The 16,989-nt window shown below is 44.6% G+C and overlaps 1 protein-coding gene across 1 annotated transcript; it reads left to right on the top strand.

Moving 5' to 3' along the window:
- The first annotated feature begins 496 nt into the window (after positions 1-496).
- Positions 497-15,615, top strand: LOC307125700 (membrane-spanning 4-domains subfamily A member 8). Its single transcript, XM_079815766.1, has 7 exons — positions 497-567; positions 850-1,036; positions 1,176-1,295; positions 1,381-1,437; positions 3,024-3,140; positions 14,414-14,544; positions 14,881-15,615. Exons 2-7 carry the CDS (start codon positions 878-880, stop codon positions 14,897-14,899), a joined length of 603 nt encoding a protein of 200 aa, XP_079671892.1. The 5' UTR covers positions 497-567; positions 850-877; the 3' UTR covers positions 14,900-15,615.
- Positions 15,616-16,989: the final 1,374 nt, after the last annotated feature.

The following is a 16,989-nucleotide window of genomic DNA, read 5'->3' as shown; positions in this document are numbered from 1 at the left end:
GACGTCATACTGGGACTGTTGCTGTGTGCGTAGAAAGAATTCATCTGCTCCTGAGTGCAAGTCCACCTTCGGTGTTGTGTAAGGTAGGCAGTTTTTGTGTTTTGTGTTGTTGTGAAGGCTCTTTTATTGTATATGACAGTGTAAACAGCTCAATTACCCTTTTAGGCTTAATTTAAGTCCGTAGACAGGTCCTTTGCATTACGTTTATAAGCAGTGTCAATAATGTAAAATATCTGATGTGCAGTAAAATGTCCCGGTGTGTATGCTTTTTAAACTAGTGCCCATTATTAATATTATTGTCCATTATTATTACTGCAAAATGCATAAAGGCATATCTCTTTATACTGCATTCTTTAATATTTAGCTTAGAAAACACAGATCTTTTTGTCCTTCGCCAATGGCCATAAGTTATTCTTCATCTATGTGTAAAGTGCTTTGTATTTTAAGAGGAAGGCAGCCATCAACAGAAACTTTTTAGCCCCTCCTTAACTGTTCCACACAGTTAAGATTCCACACACACAAAGATACATCAAAAGAACTACTAGACATCAAAAAATCTCATTACAGGTACATTTTTTATTAACGTTATTTACTTAACATCTATGTTCTTTTTTTTAGATTGTCTGTTTACATACAATTTCCTAATTCTAGGAATCTTTCACACCAGTGATTTTAAGTTTGCTCTTTTATTGTTTAATAGTAAAAAAAACTCATTTTTAAATGTTTTTGTTTGGACAAAGGCTTGTCCTTGCCAAAAAGGTATTTTTTGTCTTCTGTTAAATAGCTTTCATTGCTCCTTTATGCAAAGTACTTTGCTCACATTTAGTGATATGAACATGCTTATTGCAGGTGAAATCCAAAAGAAATACCAAAGAAAATGGAAACCAGCAAGGTCATCTCAAGTGACAAAGCAACAGTTGTCAGATTAAAAGTGACACAAGAAAACGTTATTTTTGTTGATGGACAGGAGACCGGAGGAACAAATCACAATACAGTTCTTAAAGGATTTTTGACATTACAACCAAAGGCATTGGGGGTAATGCATTTACTCATAAATTATAATGATACATGGTTTTGGTAATTTTCTGAGTATTTAATTTCTTCTAAATCAGTCTATCCAAACACGCATGTTATGCCATCACAAATAAAACAACTGACCTATATCTGCCCTTTAGACTGTCCAGGTAATGATTGGAGTGATAATCTTCTTTTTTGGCTTTCTACTCACCATCACTGACTACAATTATGATGCTATACTTGTCTATAGTGGCATAACCTATTGGGGATCGCTTATTGTAAGTTTAATTTAATGGTTTTGCTTTATTGCCTCTCATTAATTAAAACAGAATGAATTTGACATGTCCTGTGTTTCTCTCTCAGTACATCAGTGCTGGATCGCTGTCTGTTGCTGCGCAGAATAAACTTCATCCATATGTGGTATGTAGCCTACATAACACCCACCAATGTCAGCACATTAGGGCCTGGTTTCACAGACAGGGCATAGATTAAGCCAGGATTAGGCCTTAGTTTAATTTTTATAAACATACATTAGAAACAAACATTACTGGTGTGCATCTTGAGACAAAACAATGGCACTGACATACTTTAAGATATGCAGAGATGGCAAAAATACACACATCCTTCACTCAAGTAGAAGTACAGATACTCATGTTTAAAAAGACTCTGGTAAAGTTCAAGAGGGCACAAATGGCTGCATAAACTGCTATACTGTGATGGTACACAATACTCCATACAATATCAAAACTCATACCTGAACTTGTTGGTCTTTCACTCTGTCAGAGTTTCGTTCGAAAGGGACGCGGTACGCCTGTTTCATCCGAAACCGGTGCTTTCAGAGGATGCGATCAATTGTGGAGAGGCTGATGGAATTTATCCCTCAAAAATGATGATTATCCTCAATCACTCTCCTTTGAATTTCTTGCAGGCGAAGTACATTATTGGCAATGGCCATGTTTACAAGCTCCCTCTCTTGCTCCTCCGACAAAAGCCTTAGCCTGCCTCCACCAGGTGGTCGTCTCAGTAACCTACAAAAATAGAAGCAATCATTACTGTAACTGTCATACATCCTTTTTTATGGGAAAAATGGAAACATACTAAAACTCTCTGTATGCAAGGCAATTTTATGCATTTCTTTATTACAGTAGCATATGTGCAATAGTGTGTTGTCAGAGCACAGAGTACAGCACTCAAAAGTTACTGTACAGAGCAGTCTTACTGTATATACACCTACCTGTTTTCCTCCCTGAAACTTCTGATGATGGAGGCGACGATGAAGCGCCTCAAATTTGGCTGTACGCATTGCCCAGCCTCCCTCATGGTCATACCATGGACAAGGACATGGTCAACTAAAGTGGCTCGAATTTCATCAGAGACCACTTGTCTCCTCGCCCTTGCCCTTGCCCTTCCCCTTCCTTGTTCTTGTCCTCCTCCTCCACCTCTACCTCCTCTTCCTCTCCCTCCACCTCCTCATCTCCCTCCACCTCCTCATCTCCCTCCACCTCCTCCTCTCCTTCCACCTCCTCCCCCTCCCCCTCCACCTTCTCCTCTCCCTCCACCTCCTCCTCTCCCTCTCTTTCCATCTCCTCCTCTTCCTCTCTCTCCACCTCCTCTCCCTCTCTCTCCACCTCCTTCTCTCCCTCTCCTTCCACTTCCTCCACCTCTCCATCGTCCTCCAACTCCTCCTCCACCTCTCCCTCATCCTACACCATGTCCTTCTCCTCCTCCTCGTCCTCCTCCTTGACCTATTCCTTCATTTTTCCGTGAATCCATTGTTCCAAAACTCAATGAGCTCAATGACGTCATTTTGTTCTTGCAGCCCTGAGAGCGATAATTTTTTTCTCTGTTCTTGCTGAGTATGTAGTGGCCTCAACTTGGCAATTGTTCTTGTTGCTTTCTGCCTTGCTCTGTGGTAGCTTCGTAGATTGGCAGGAAATTATACACTATGTTGCCCCCCCCCCCCCCCCCCCCCGGTGATGTGATGCTAACACTTTCTGTTATTGTAGGTGAAATCATCTTTTGGTATGAATTTGTTCAGTGCCATAACTGCAGGACTCTCCATTATTCTGATGTTTGAACAATTAAGATTAACAGCAATGAAGGAACCAAGTTTATATGATGAGGTATTACAAAACATATTTTACGTTGCATTCATGTGTAATGTGTATTTATTTGTTTTTGTTTTTTAAGTATTTATTTAAAGGGATAGTTTCAGTCATTATCATTTACTTACAGTCATGTGGCTCCAAACCTGTATGACATTATTTCTTCCATAGAACACAATTGGAGAAATTCTGAAGACTGTACTGGTCACTCTTTTACATACAATTACAATGAGAACAAGACATTTAAAAGTATCATAAAAACAGTCAATAGGATCTGTGATCTGTGAATTGTGATCTTCAAATTTGTCATGTTTCACAGAAGAAAAAAAGGAATGCAGGTTTGGAATGATGACAAAATTGTTTCTTAATGGGCTAGTTGCATAAGGCTGCCATGTTGCATTTCCGATCTTGCGAGTGTGTGCATACACACTTCCGGTTGCACCTGTCATCAGTGCAGAGAGTCGAAGAAAGCCAAAAATTATCTTTTATAGTTGTTTATAAAATCTATTATATAATTTAATATACTACTAAGATCTACATTACTATTACATGACATGATGACTGATTAAGTCAGGTGAATAAATAACATTTGTTAAATTAAGTAATTTAGTCTGGTATATATTCTCCCTATTAGGTGCAATTCTTTGTCCTTTGTGAAATAACAGTGATTAATTATGTTATGTTATGGTAAAGAAAGCCCGGGGGAAACGTGATCAGGTGTTGATTTTTATGGTAACAATCACCATGTAGGGACCTGAATCAATTATTTCAGTCACAGTATCTGTTTATGTGGGTGATGTATCAATTTTACATTATAGATTAAAACCGCCCTGTGACTTTACAGAGACTTTGCACAAACAGGATTGCAATATTTTCTCAGTAAAAATATACAAAATGGAGCTTTGAACATTACAAAGCAAGGTACTAAAATGTCATACCAAAAACAGCAAAAATAACAGAAATTGGTGCACCCAGAATGCATTGCAGCATAGTTTTTTATTGTCACCATTGTTGAGATTCATACGCTGATTCCTGATGTTTTATTAGTGTAAGTGAAAGATTATCTGAGCAAAACAACTTTTGAAAATCTTTTAGCTTCACTCTAACAGGGCTGTTGTAATCAATAAAATTGAAAAAAGTGCTGAAAAAAGTTTTAATTAGGCTAACCATAACCACCAACACCTGACCTTTTTGTAAAATTTTGGATAGTAATGAGTTTTACAATATCCTTCTAAAGGAATTACTAATTATTCAGATCAGAAGTGAAGATCGTGGTAACCCACTAGTAATGATGCAAGTTTTGCCAAATCCATCAGAAGGAATTACTATATCTTAAACCTTTCAAAAACCTCAAAAGTTTACAATGGGAGTTAGGCATAAGTAACTGTTTTAGTGTGTCCATTTTCTTGTCTTTAAAGTAGTATAGCCCCGAGGCCTACAGGGCTAGCATTGCTAATCACATATATTGGTGCATTAAGTTGAAAATAAGCAAGACTAAGGTCTATACTTTCATGCTGTTGAATGATTGTTCAGTCTGAGTTGTCCATTCCCACTGAACATCCTTTCTTGTTAGCCATCTGATACCCCTTTTCCACCAAGGCAGTGCTGGTGCTGGTTTGGAGCCAGAGCCTAGTTGTCTTTCATCACCCAAAGCACCAGCTCTGAACCAGGAAAAGTGGTTCCCATTCAGTCGGTCACTCTCAACGCCACGTCGGAGTACCGACGAATAGGAATTTCGCTCGCGAGAGCCAATCTACTTCGAGTGTAACTAAATGAGCCAATGTACATTGGCATGCAATGATTGCACCAGGTGCTCCTGCCATGCCGTGCGGGTATAAATGAGACAGGTGATTGCATCAAATCAACCTTTTGCTTCAGAGCCGGGTGGTAGATGGTAACGCCAGATATCACTCACTACTTCGCAGTCCTGACTGAAGACGGAAGCCACCTTTTGGAAGCGATTTCTTCAGTCGGTGCTGGTGTGACGGCACAGCAGCGAGTTGTGTGGTTTTCAGATCATCTCTCTGTGTTGTTTGTTAGAGCAATCACAAAGGCTAATCTCACAGTTGGTTCGGTGCGCTAGGTGGAGAGTGCTGAAAAGCCGTTCTTACGGCTGGTAAGAGAGCGCCTTCGTGTGAGAGAGCGCGCACGTCAGGCTGCACCCACCCCCTGACTGTGTCGCCGCGCCCCCGCCCCCTGTGTGCTTCAGCACCAAGGAGAGCGTCCTTCTGAAAGAGCAAACACAGATAGAGCTTGCGTCTTTTTCAAGATGACATTATATCTGTGTGTTTCTGGATGCAGTGGTTACCTGTCACCGAGGGATGGTCACCAGCGCTGTATCTCGTGTTTGGGCGTTCAGCACGCTGAGGCAGCGCTGGTGGATGACTCATGTTCTCACTGCGGGAACATGACCATCTCGTTGCGGTCTAGACTCCATCTCGCAAGGGGTGGAGTCCCCGTGCCTCTGCCTCGATCTAACCCTCCACAGAGGGTTACTTCAGGCAGCAGCGTGGGGGATCTGAGGGTTACGGTGAGCACGCTTCCCCCAGGGAACCAACCCCCGGGGAACCCTCATCCCTCTCGCACTCCGCAGCCAGTAGAGCTGCCGTTGGAACGTGGTGGGCCATCCATGAGGTGTGCACCATCCGTATCCTCTCGAGTACCAGATGTCCATCGCTGCATCGGAGGGAGGGTCAGATATTTCGGGAGATGACGTGTCGGCGCAGGGGACTCCTTCGGGAAGATTCGCTGTGCCCGATACTGATCCAGAAATGATGGCTCCCGGGTCACCAAGAGAGTTGGGCTCGTGTGGAACCATCCACGTGTCCCGAGCCCTCAAGGTTGGACGATTGGTTTCTCGGGGTGGCCCATGCTGGTTCTCAGCGCTCCACCCCGGTTCCTTTCTTCCCGAAGGTGCACGAGGAGCTCACTAGGTTGTGGACGGCACCTTTTACTGCCCGAAACCGGCCCAGTGGATCCTCCTCCCTCACCACCCTCGATGGCGGACCTGCAAAGGGATACACGCAGGTTCCTCCCGTGGAATGGGCCATTGCTATGCAACTGTGCCCAAACTCCACATCCAGGGGGAACCCGTGTCTCCCCTCCCGGGCCTGTAGGTACTCGTCCGATCTGATCGGAAAGGCCTACCAGGCTTGTGGAGAGGCAAGCTCTGCCTTACACTCTATGGCGTTGTTGCAGGTTCATCAGGCCCAGGCACTAAAGAACCTGAACAAGGGTGGTCACTGCAGTGGATCCTGCAGTTCTCCAAGAACTGAGAACCGCAACGGACCTCGCGCTTCGTGCGACGAAGGTTACGGCATGGGCCGTGGGTCGTGCAATGTCCACTATGATGGTCCAGGAACGCCATCTCTGGCTGTGTCTGGCAGACATGAGGGAGACCGACAAGATCAGATTCCTTAACTCCCCCGTCTCCCAGACCGGCCTCTTTGGCGACACGGTCCAGAACTTCGCCCAGCAGTTCTCGGACGCACAGAAGCAGACATAGGCCATCGGTCACATCCTGCCATGGCGGTCAGCTGCTGTCTCCACCCAGCACCTCAGTCTGCTCGTCGCCGAGGGCGGCCGCCTGTGTCTGCCTCCGCTCCAGCGTCGCAGCAGTAGCCTCCACCCAAGCGTCATCGTGGAGCCGGGCGCAAGCAGGCCGCCCCGCCCGTCCAGGCTCCTGCCAAGAGGGGTGGCAAGGGCAAACGGCCCTGAGACGGGCGACCCGGAGATGGGGAGGACTGCTCTTCTGGAGACGGTGGCTGCACCACTCCATCCCCCGGAGGAGGGCCGGGAGGAGAATCTTGTGTTCCGTTTCGCCCAAATTTTCAATTAAAGAGCAGTTTCCTCCATCTCCGGGTCCTCAGGGGGCTCGGAGAGTTGAGGCTGGTCAAACACCAGACCACACTCATCCTCCCCCTTCACCAGCGGGCCGCAGTGGACAGCCTCCTCACGTTCCTCCTGCCCACCTGTGGAATCAGGTAAGTGTTGCACAGCACACTCACACCTCGCTGCAGGCCGCCTACACAAGACAGCCGCCCCAGCCCGGTACCCGGTTCACGAGCTGCGCTCCCAGGCGAGTGGCAACTCCACCTCCAGGTGGTTCAGCTGATTTGGAGACAGTTCGGGGTGGCACAGGTCGACCTGTTTGCCTCCCCAGAAACGTCCTACTGCCAGTGGTTCTATTCGCTGACCGAGGGTACACTCGGCACGGATGCCCTGGCGCACAGCTGGGCCCAGGGGCTGCGCAAATATGCGTTTCCCCCAGTGAGCCTACTTGCACTGACTCTGTCAGGGTCAGGGAGGACGAGCAGGTCCTGCTGGTGGCGCGGTACTGGCCCAACCGGACCTGGTTCCCAGAACTTATGCTCCTCATGACAGCCCCTCCTTGGCCAATTCCTCTGAGGAAGGACCTTCTGACTCAGAGACAGGGCACCCTTTGGCACCTGCGTCCAGACCTGTGGAAGCTTCATGTCTGGCCCCTGGACGGGACACGGAGGTTCTAGGTGACTTACCCCAAGAGGTAATTAACACCATCACTTCGGCACGAGCACCGTCTACAAGACAGGCTAACGCCTTGAAGTGGAACCTGTTCGTCGAGTGGTGTTCTTCTCGCCGAGAAGACCCCAGAAGATTTTCGATCGCGTCTGTGCTTTCCTTCCTGCAACAGGGGTTGGAGCGTAGGCTGTCGCCCTCCACCCTCAAGGTTTATGTTGCTGCAATATCCGCCTTTTACAACCATGTAGAAGGTAAGACGGTTGGGAAGCACGACCTGGTCGTCAGGTTCCTTAGGGGGGCGAGACGGTTAAATCCTCCTCGCCCCCCCTCCATACCCTCTTGGGATCTTGCTCTGGTGCTCTGAGCACTTCAGAATGCCCATTTGAGCCTTTGCAGTCAGCAGAGCTAAAGATTCGTTCTATGAAGACTTTGCTGTTGGCTGCATTGGCCTCCATCAAGAGGGTAGGGGACCTGCAGGCATTTTCGGTCAACGTTTGGGCTGGGTGATACCCACGTGGTACTAAGACCCCGGCCTGGCTATGTGTCCAAGGTTCCTACCACTCCCTTCAGGGACCAGGTGGTGAACCTGCAAGCGCTGCCCCCGGAGGAGGCAGACCCAGCCCTAGCATTGCTCTGTCCCGTCCGCGCTCTGCGGATTTACGTGGATAGAACTCAAAGCTTCAGAACCTCAGATCAGCTCTTTGTCTGTCATGGAGGCCAGCAGAAGGGAAAGGCTGTCTCCAAGCAGAGGATGGCCCACTGGATAGTGGATGCCATCACCTTGGCTTACCAAGCACAAGGTGTGCCCAGTCCGCTCAGGGTGCGAGCACATTATTCTCCAGAAGCAAACTTTGTGAGTCCTCCATCACCCTCGGTGCCGGACGTGGCGAAACGTCTGGCATCAGGCCCCTTGCCGCTGAATCCTTGAGAACCGGTATTGGGCTCGGGTTAAATGAGTGACCCTGCGGGGATCCCATATTTCTTTCCATGGTCGCTCCTACGGGTCTTTCCCTTGGGAGAGAGTCCCGTCAGTGGGACTGAGCCCCCTCCTCCGTTGCGGGCTACGGCTCAGCATTGTACTCCACATAACTCCTTCAGGGTACGATGTGGGCTCTGCATCGTTCCCTTCTCTAGGGCACGCTTTCCCAGTGTTATCCAATAATCACTGAGCGGGTCATGCAGAACAGCAGTGATGGAATTCCCGGTGTGAGCCCCATCTCATCAGGTAAGAGAGCTCAGGTGGCTCACTGAGGCCACTGGATGGGGGCAGAGGCCATGGCGCTTTGGTAGGGATTCCTATTCGTCGGTACTCTGACGTGGCGTCGAGAGTGACCGACTGAATGGGAACGTCTCGGTTATGTATGTAACCCTCGTTCCCTGAAGGAGGGAATGGAGACACCACGTCCCATTGCCATGTCCTCTGTACCCTGCTGGGGTGCCTGTCTACCTACTTGGCTCCTCAGCAAAAGGCCGATTTGATGCAATCACCTGTGTCTCATTTAGCAATCATTGCATGCCAATGTGCATTGGCTCGTTTAGTTACACTCGAAGTAGATTGGCTCTCCCGAGCGAGATTCCTATTTGTCGGTACTCCGACGTGGCGTCTCCGTTCCCTCCTTCAGGGAACGAGGGCTACATACGTAACCGAGACGTATTAAGTAGCACCAAACGTTGCTGGTCTAGAAGTAAGAACCGCTTGCGTCAGGGGCTGGGGGCAGGGTTACCGTGACCAACAAGATGAACACAAACTTGTGACCACCATTTTTGAAATAGCAGCTAATCGAGCTAATAGCTGCTTGATTGTAATCTCCCTCTATACAAATTACAGCAAGCTGCACGAATGCGTTGGATTCGCTGTGTTTTGATGCCGATGTAGGATCGTAAAGCCATGAGCATCTATAGTAACGCAACGTTCACCATTGTTGATGGAAGCCTTGTTCGAGATGCATCGGTGCTGCGCAGACTGATCGCCATATGACATCAAAGTACAGCGAGAGCATACTACTCCTTATGCTTTTGAATCGCTCTTGCGGTACTTTGATGTCATACACTAATCGGTCTGCGCAACGCTGATGCATCTTGAACAAGCCTGGTGTGTGTGTGTGTGTTTCCCGCTGCCTTGCGAGCGTTGCTGAGAAAGATGAGACATATACAGTGACGTAAGACTGGCTCTGTGGCGGCTCTCTAGCTCCTGGAAAAGCAAACCGGTTCTTTGAAGGCTTGTCAGTCGAACCAACTCCGAACCGGCACTAGCACTAGCTCTGAACTTGCACCTGGTTCATGCTGGTGGAAAAGGGGTATGAGTGGTTCTGAGATGTTTGCAAATTTAGGAATACATTTCATTAGGCCTGCTTTTTGCGGATGATGTTGTCGTGTTGGCCTCCTCGAGCCAGGACCTTCAGCGTGCACTGGGACGGTTTGCGGCCGAGTGTGAAGCGGCTGGGATGAGAATCAGCACCTCCAAGTCCGAGGCCATGGTTCTCAGTCGGAAAAGGGTGGCTTGCCCACTTCAGGTTGGTGGAGAGTTCCTGCCTCAAGTGGAGGAGTTCAGGTATCTTGGGGTCTTGTTCACGAGTGAGGGAAGGATGGAACGGGAGATTGACAGACGGATCGGTGCAGCTTCTGCAGTAATGCGGTCGATGTACCGGTCTGTCGTGGTGAAGAAGGAGCTGAGCTGCAAGGCAAAGCTCTCGATTTACCAGTCAATCTACGTTCCTACTCTCATCTATGGTCATGAGCTGTGGGTCATGACCGAAAGGACAAGATCCCGGATACAGGCGGCCGAAATGAGCTTTCTCCGTAGGGTGGCTGGGCGCTCCCTCAGAGATAGGGTGAGGAGCTCAGTCACTCGGGAGGAACTCGGAGTAGAGCCGCTGCTCCTCCACATCGAGAGGAGCCAGCTGAGGTGGCTCGGGCATCTATTTCGGATGCCTCCTGGACGCCTTCCCAGGGAGGTGTTCCAGGCACGTCCCACCGGGAGGAGGCCCCGGGGAAGACCTAGGACACGCTGGAGGGACTATGTCTCCCGGCTGGCCTGGGAACGCCTCGGGGTTCCCCCGGAAGAGCTGGAGGAAGTGGCTAGGGAGAGGGAAGTCTGGGCGTCTCTACTTAGACTGTTGCCCCCGCGACCCGGCCCCGGATAAGCGGAAGATGATGGATGGATGGATGGCATTTCATTAGGTATTCACATGTTCCCAGAAAAAAAGATCTCAGCCTACTTATATTTTGTGGTCTGGGTACCCCAAACACATCCTCCACTTTCCTGGGATCAGGTTTAAAATGACCCAGAACCTCTACTTGCTTTAGTCCAAAGAAACACTTGTCTTTGTTCAGTTTGTTCAAGTCCTCTTTCTTTGAATCTTTCAAACACTGCTCTTAATTTTCCTCCAGCTTGCTGTCAGTGTTAGCATACACCACTACACCATCCAAACTATACCTGGCAATTCTCAAAGTAATTTGGCTTTTTTTCCCATGACTTTTTTGTAAGCCTCTGGTGTACTAGAAATGCCAAAAGGAACTTTTCCAAGCAGTAGCACCCTCTACGCGTAATTAAAGTAGATTTATTGAACTAAGCTCTTCATATCAATCACTCATATTTATTTATGAGGACTGATACTTCGAATGGTAATTATAGCAAACATTAGATCTTGATGAGGGTTCAGTGATGTTACACAGAAAGAGAAACCCGTTTTGAACCATTTAGTCCCCCAGCAGTTAAAGCAAAATCATGACATGTATATTATACACAAGTTTTTTTTTTTTTTTTTTTTTTATGAATGAAGAGATCCCTGCGGATTTTCCCCAACCCCTGAACCAACTGCACTCTCAAAATAAAAAAAGAATACAAAATTGTACCTTTTAAGGTACAAGTGGCCGTCACTGGGGTGGTACCCTTAAGGGTACATTTTTGTACCTCTAAGTCAGGGGTAGACAAGTTCGGTCTTATAGAGCTGCTGTCCTGCAGAGTTTAGATCCAACCCTACTAAGCCACCACAGTATAAAACAGCATGCATTGCAGCATTAAGTATCACCATTGTTGAGATTCATATACTGATTCTTGATATCTGTGTGCATTGTGCAAAAACCACAAACTCACAAAAAAAAAGCAAAGTCCAATTTCCCAACTTAAATGGACTGCATCTATATAGCGCTTTTAACAGACCTATGGCCATCCAAAGCGCTTTACATTTGCCTCATCGGGAGCAGCTGGGGTTAGGTGTCTTGCTCATGTACACCTCGGCACTTGGTCAGGTGGAACTGGGGATCGAACCACCAACCTTCCGGTTTGTAGACAACCTACATGAACCACTGAGCCACTGCCGCCCCTTAAAGGGTTAAACTTAAAAGGTAACTTTAGTGATTTAGCATTAGGCTTTGTATCAGTAGAAACCCGGTAGTATATTCAAATTATGGTACTTTCCCCCCTCATATCCCCCTGAGACGAGAGAATTATGCATTTTATTTCTGGAAAAAATCCTCTGATGACACAAAAATCGTCATTTGCGTCATCTGAGGATTTTTTGGCCAGAGGCTAAAGACTACAGCCACTAGATAGAGCTGTTCCGCATGTTATCAACCCGCCCACAGGGGAGAGATCTCACGCACAGAATGTAAGACACAGACGGCCGCACTGACAATCATAACGGGGCGCGCTGCAGAGTAAAGTGAGTGTTTCAACTTTTCAATGAATTCCTGTGATAGTTTAGCTTCCAATATGCGATCTGAAAACGTGCCAGACTGGTGCTTAACGTTACCTCAGCTCTGCTCAGCTCTTACTTCCCTCTCGTGCTCCTGCTGCGTCTGTGCCGTGACTTTCGTTCGGCTCTCACTCACACTTTATTGAAAAGACACGTTCAGTTTTTAATTGTAGTGTTTATTCTCTAACTGAACGAAATGATTGTATTACTATGAAGATCAAAACGACGGTGTACGGAGTGGCCTCGTAGGGCAGCGAAGCAAGTGCATTCTGGGAGTTGTTGTCTTTCATCCACATGAGACAAAAATACATTTTCTGTCTTTTCTCAGTCTAGAAGGCACCAAATTCAAAAATAATTTCACATTTCTACTGCATAAATGACCCAGTTTAAATACAAAGCATAGTGCTAAATCACTGAAACACTGATTTTTTCAATGAAACATCAACATCTAAACCTCTGTTAAAGGTCCTGTTCTTCGGGATCCCATTTTTCAAACTTTAGTTAGTGTGTAATGTTGCTGTTAGAGCATATATAATACCTGTCAAATTATAAAGCTCAAAGTTCAATGCCAAGCGAGATATTTTATTTAACAGAAGTTCCCTTTCAAAGCCTACAGCGAACGGCCGGTTGGGACTACATCCTGGTACATCCTGCTTTAATTACGTCAGTAGAGCAGTTTGTCGACTAACCTCCGCCCACACGAGTGCGCGAAAAAGGGGGCGTGGTCTTGTTGCTCCCGCGTGGATAAGAGGAAGTGTTGCGTTCGGTTGCGTTTGTATAGTTTGTTTGTCGCCAAGTCGTCGAGATGCTGTTATTTTCATCCCGGAGTCAAGTCACCTTTGTTTGGCTTTCCCAGGGACGCTGTACTTAGAGATCATTGAGCGCATGCATCCCCGTTATGGTGAGAGGCGTGACCTTTCCGGTAACGTGCGCTCTGCGTGCCCTAAGCTGCTGTCGAATCACAACACGGGAACCGCTGGCACAATCAGAACTCGTTACGTGTTTCTGAAGGAGGGACTTCATAGAACAGGGAAATCTTTCAAGCCGTTTTGAGGACAGTGAAAACAGCAGGATACAGATAAGTAAATTGTGTGAAAAATTCTGTGTTTTTTTACACGCGAAACATGAACACGTTATATTGCACACTGTAAACACAATCAAAGCTTAAAAAAAACACGAAAAACGGGACCTTTAATTCTCAATAAGAGCTTCTATAGATGTCTTTCAGGGTTGGAGCCAAACTCTACAGGACAGAGGCTCTCTAGGATCGAACTTGCCTACCCCTGCTCTAAGTAGAGGAAAACAATAGTATAATTGTACTATTGAAAAAAAAGAACCAATTGTGTACATTTTAAGGGTTCAGTTATACGTTTTGTTCCCCAAGGAACAATATTTTACGTCCACTGTACCTTTTTCTCTCAGAGTTTGTGTCTGAACCACAGAATCAAAGGGAGAAAGAATGAAAGAAAATATCTGGATAATCTCAATGACTTACTGCACGGAGGTTATAAGAATGATGTTTACTTTCATCTCTGATAGACCACCATCTTCTCTTTAATTTTGATAAACATTCATTATATCTAGAAAAGGCAAAGAAGTCCAGGGTCCTCAGGGAGTTCAATAAGACGTTTGAAGGTGCTCTTTTTGGGGTCGGGAATTCAAATGAATGTGGAAAAAAGAAAATACAAGGCACTCTTCTTCAAATTATTAAAAAGCTTTTATTTTAATGGCTATTTCATTATAGAAAATTTAAAAGACATGGGGGAAAAAAACAACATTGCTTTTTTCCCCATATCTTTTACATTTTCTATAATGAAATAGCCAATAAAGGCTTTTTAATAATTTGAAGAAGAGTGCCTTGGATTTTCTTTTTTCCACATTCATTATATCTAGTTTCATATTTAAGCTTCTCCTTACATCACATGCGAATGTCGTTAAGACCGGAAGTAAACATGCTCACACTCGCATCGCCGAAGCTCTCAGGTGCCATGTGTGCACCTAGCCCATTATACTTAAATGTATATCATGATAGTTAAGATGCTCTCATAATTAGTTCAAAATTATGCTTGATTCATTATACATTTTGTTTTGCAGTATTTTATTTTGCGGGTCGTTGGAATAATGCTGGTGTTCACCATTTCTCAGTTCCTCATCTCCATCTGTATCTCAGCATTTGCCTGCAAAGCCACCTGCAACAGAGACACAGTGGTCAATGTTTTATTAAAGTAGGTAAATTAATTAGTGGTGGCTTTATCCCAACAATCAATAGTTATTTGTGTTGAAGTCAATGTTTTTAGGGAATGATGCAAATCCACTAAACAAACCACAACAAAATGTCAAGTTAGTAGAATGAAAAGGAAATATAAAGTGACCAGGATGTTTCATGGTAAACTGCCTTTAACTTTAGTGCACGACATAGATATAGTCAATCATAACTTTCACAAATTTCTCTTGATCAAAAACAGTACTAAAAGTCTGTATGGTGTGTGGTTCTTGTTAGCAGAATTAAAACTGATAATTAGTTTTTATTGTACTAACATATCGTATCTGTTACTTTCCAGAGATACTGAATCACAGTGAGGAGGTCCTACCAGCCAAAGGTTGCGAGGAATTCATATATTGTTGCTCCTGATTTTTCTAGTGTTGCCGACAAGAATATTTATGCATTTTTGCTATACATTAGAAAATTGGCCTTATACGTTTGCATCAGGCAAGGCCCAAAGTTTTTCATTTCATGTTTGATTTGGACCAAAGATTGTATCCAAGTTTCTGAATTAGTATATTCTGGATGCAAATATGATATGTTTAGTCTTTTGTGATACAGTGGAACACACACACACACGCGCACACACACCTATTATGAGGACATTCCATTGATGTAATGGTTTTTATACTGTACAAACTGTATATTCTATCTGCCCACTAAACCTACACCTAAATATACTATCACAGAAAACTTCCTGCATTTTTATTTTTTTTAATAAAACATTGTTTAGTGTGTTTTAAAGCCATTTTAATTGCAAGGGCTCAGGAAATGACCTCATAAACCACATTTACATTGTAATTGGAGCTACTTCAATGCATTCAAATGGACCAACCGTCACTGAAATGACTATCATTTGAAATCTTACACTCAAAAAAAAGAGTACAAAACAAGTGGCTATCACTGGGGTGGTACCCTTAAGGGTGTAATGGAACTAAACCGACCGTCATTGAGAACTCGTAACCGAACAAAGCCAACTGCCATTCAAATATCATACTGTTATGAAACTGGCCATCATTAAAAACTTGTAACCAAACAAAACTGTCCATCATTGAAATCTCATAACCAAATAAAACCAACCGTCACTGAAATGACCATCATTGAAATCTTATAATGGAACAAAACTGACCGTCATTGAGATCTCGTAACCGAATAAAACTGACTGTCATGGAAATCTTGCAACCAAACAAAACCGACCAACATTGAAATCTCGAAATTGAACAAAATTGACTGATACTGACAAACCTACTGTCATTGAAATCTTATAACAGAACAAAACCAACCGTCACTAAAATCTCATAACGGATGACCGTTATTCAAATCTAAAATGAATCTGACCGTCATTGAAATCTCGTAACCGAACAAAACTGTCCATCATTGAAATTTCATAACCGAATAAAACCAACCGTCACTGAAATGATCATCATTGAAATCTTATTAAGGAACAAAACCGACCGTCATTTAAAACTCGTAACCGAACAAAGCCAACGCCATTGAAATCTCATAACTTAATGAAACTTTCTGTCATTAAAAACTCGTAACCAAACAATAATGTCCATCATTGAAATCCCAAATGGGACAAAACACTAAAAGCTACACTTCAATTGCAACATATAGTTCTATCCATTTCATTTGCTTATTTTCTCAGGTATTGTAGAATGTCTAAAAGATTAAACTAGATAGAGATGAGAGATTAAATACTTCTAATAATCAGGAAATATCATAAGTGCAGCCATTTCTTCTCTTCTTTCCCCTTATTCTTGTTTATCTAAATCCATCCTAGCAGGTAGATAGAATGTGGTTCAGTGAGAGTATCTAGACTATAGTATCCCTAGTGCAGAAGGGCCCACAATTGCATATAATTGCAATAGTGAGAGGCTCACATGAGCTTAAATATCGACTGGACTGAAGAGTCTCCCTCTCCTTCACGCATTTATCCATTATTATCATTTCCTCTGCTCACTTACTCTCTCAAGGAGGATGAAGTAAGGAATATCCTGTGCCCCTTGTGCATCCTGTAAGAAAACGCATCCCTTCTCTCTGCTGTAAGTAGAATGGGAAAGAGGGAGATTTTTATTCTCTATTTTTTCCCCTTCATTTCTAAGCAATTTCAGAACACAGTATAGATAAGAGCCTAAGATCATGTTTTTAAAGAGTAAACTGGTGGAAGCTGCCAGGATCCAAATGCTTGATAAATCATGCACTGAAATATAGGCTTAAATGTCTTGAGCTCATAAATTAGGTCAAAATAGGTCAACCCTTATGTCAAACATGAATGTGAAAACAGTTAATGTCCAGAATATCACATTGTTGAAAAAATAGGTTTTGGTCTTTGTCAAATATTTAAATATTAAAAAACAAAACAAAAAAAAACCTTAACTTATTAAAAATATAAATGAAGATTTAC

The sequence above is a fragment of the Gobio gobio genome, assembly GCF_949357685.1.
Source record: "Gobio gobio genome assembly, chromosome: 4".
Lineage (NCBI taxonomy): Eukaryota > Metazoa > Chordata > Actinopteri > Cypriniformes > Gobionidae > Gobio > Gobio gobio.
Note: the sequence above shows the minus strand (reverse complement) of the source record. Positions and strands in the feature narration are given on the sequence as shown.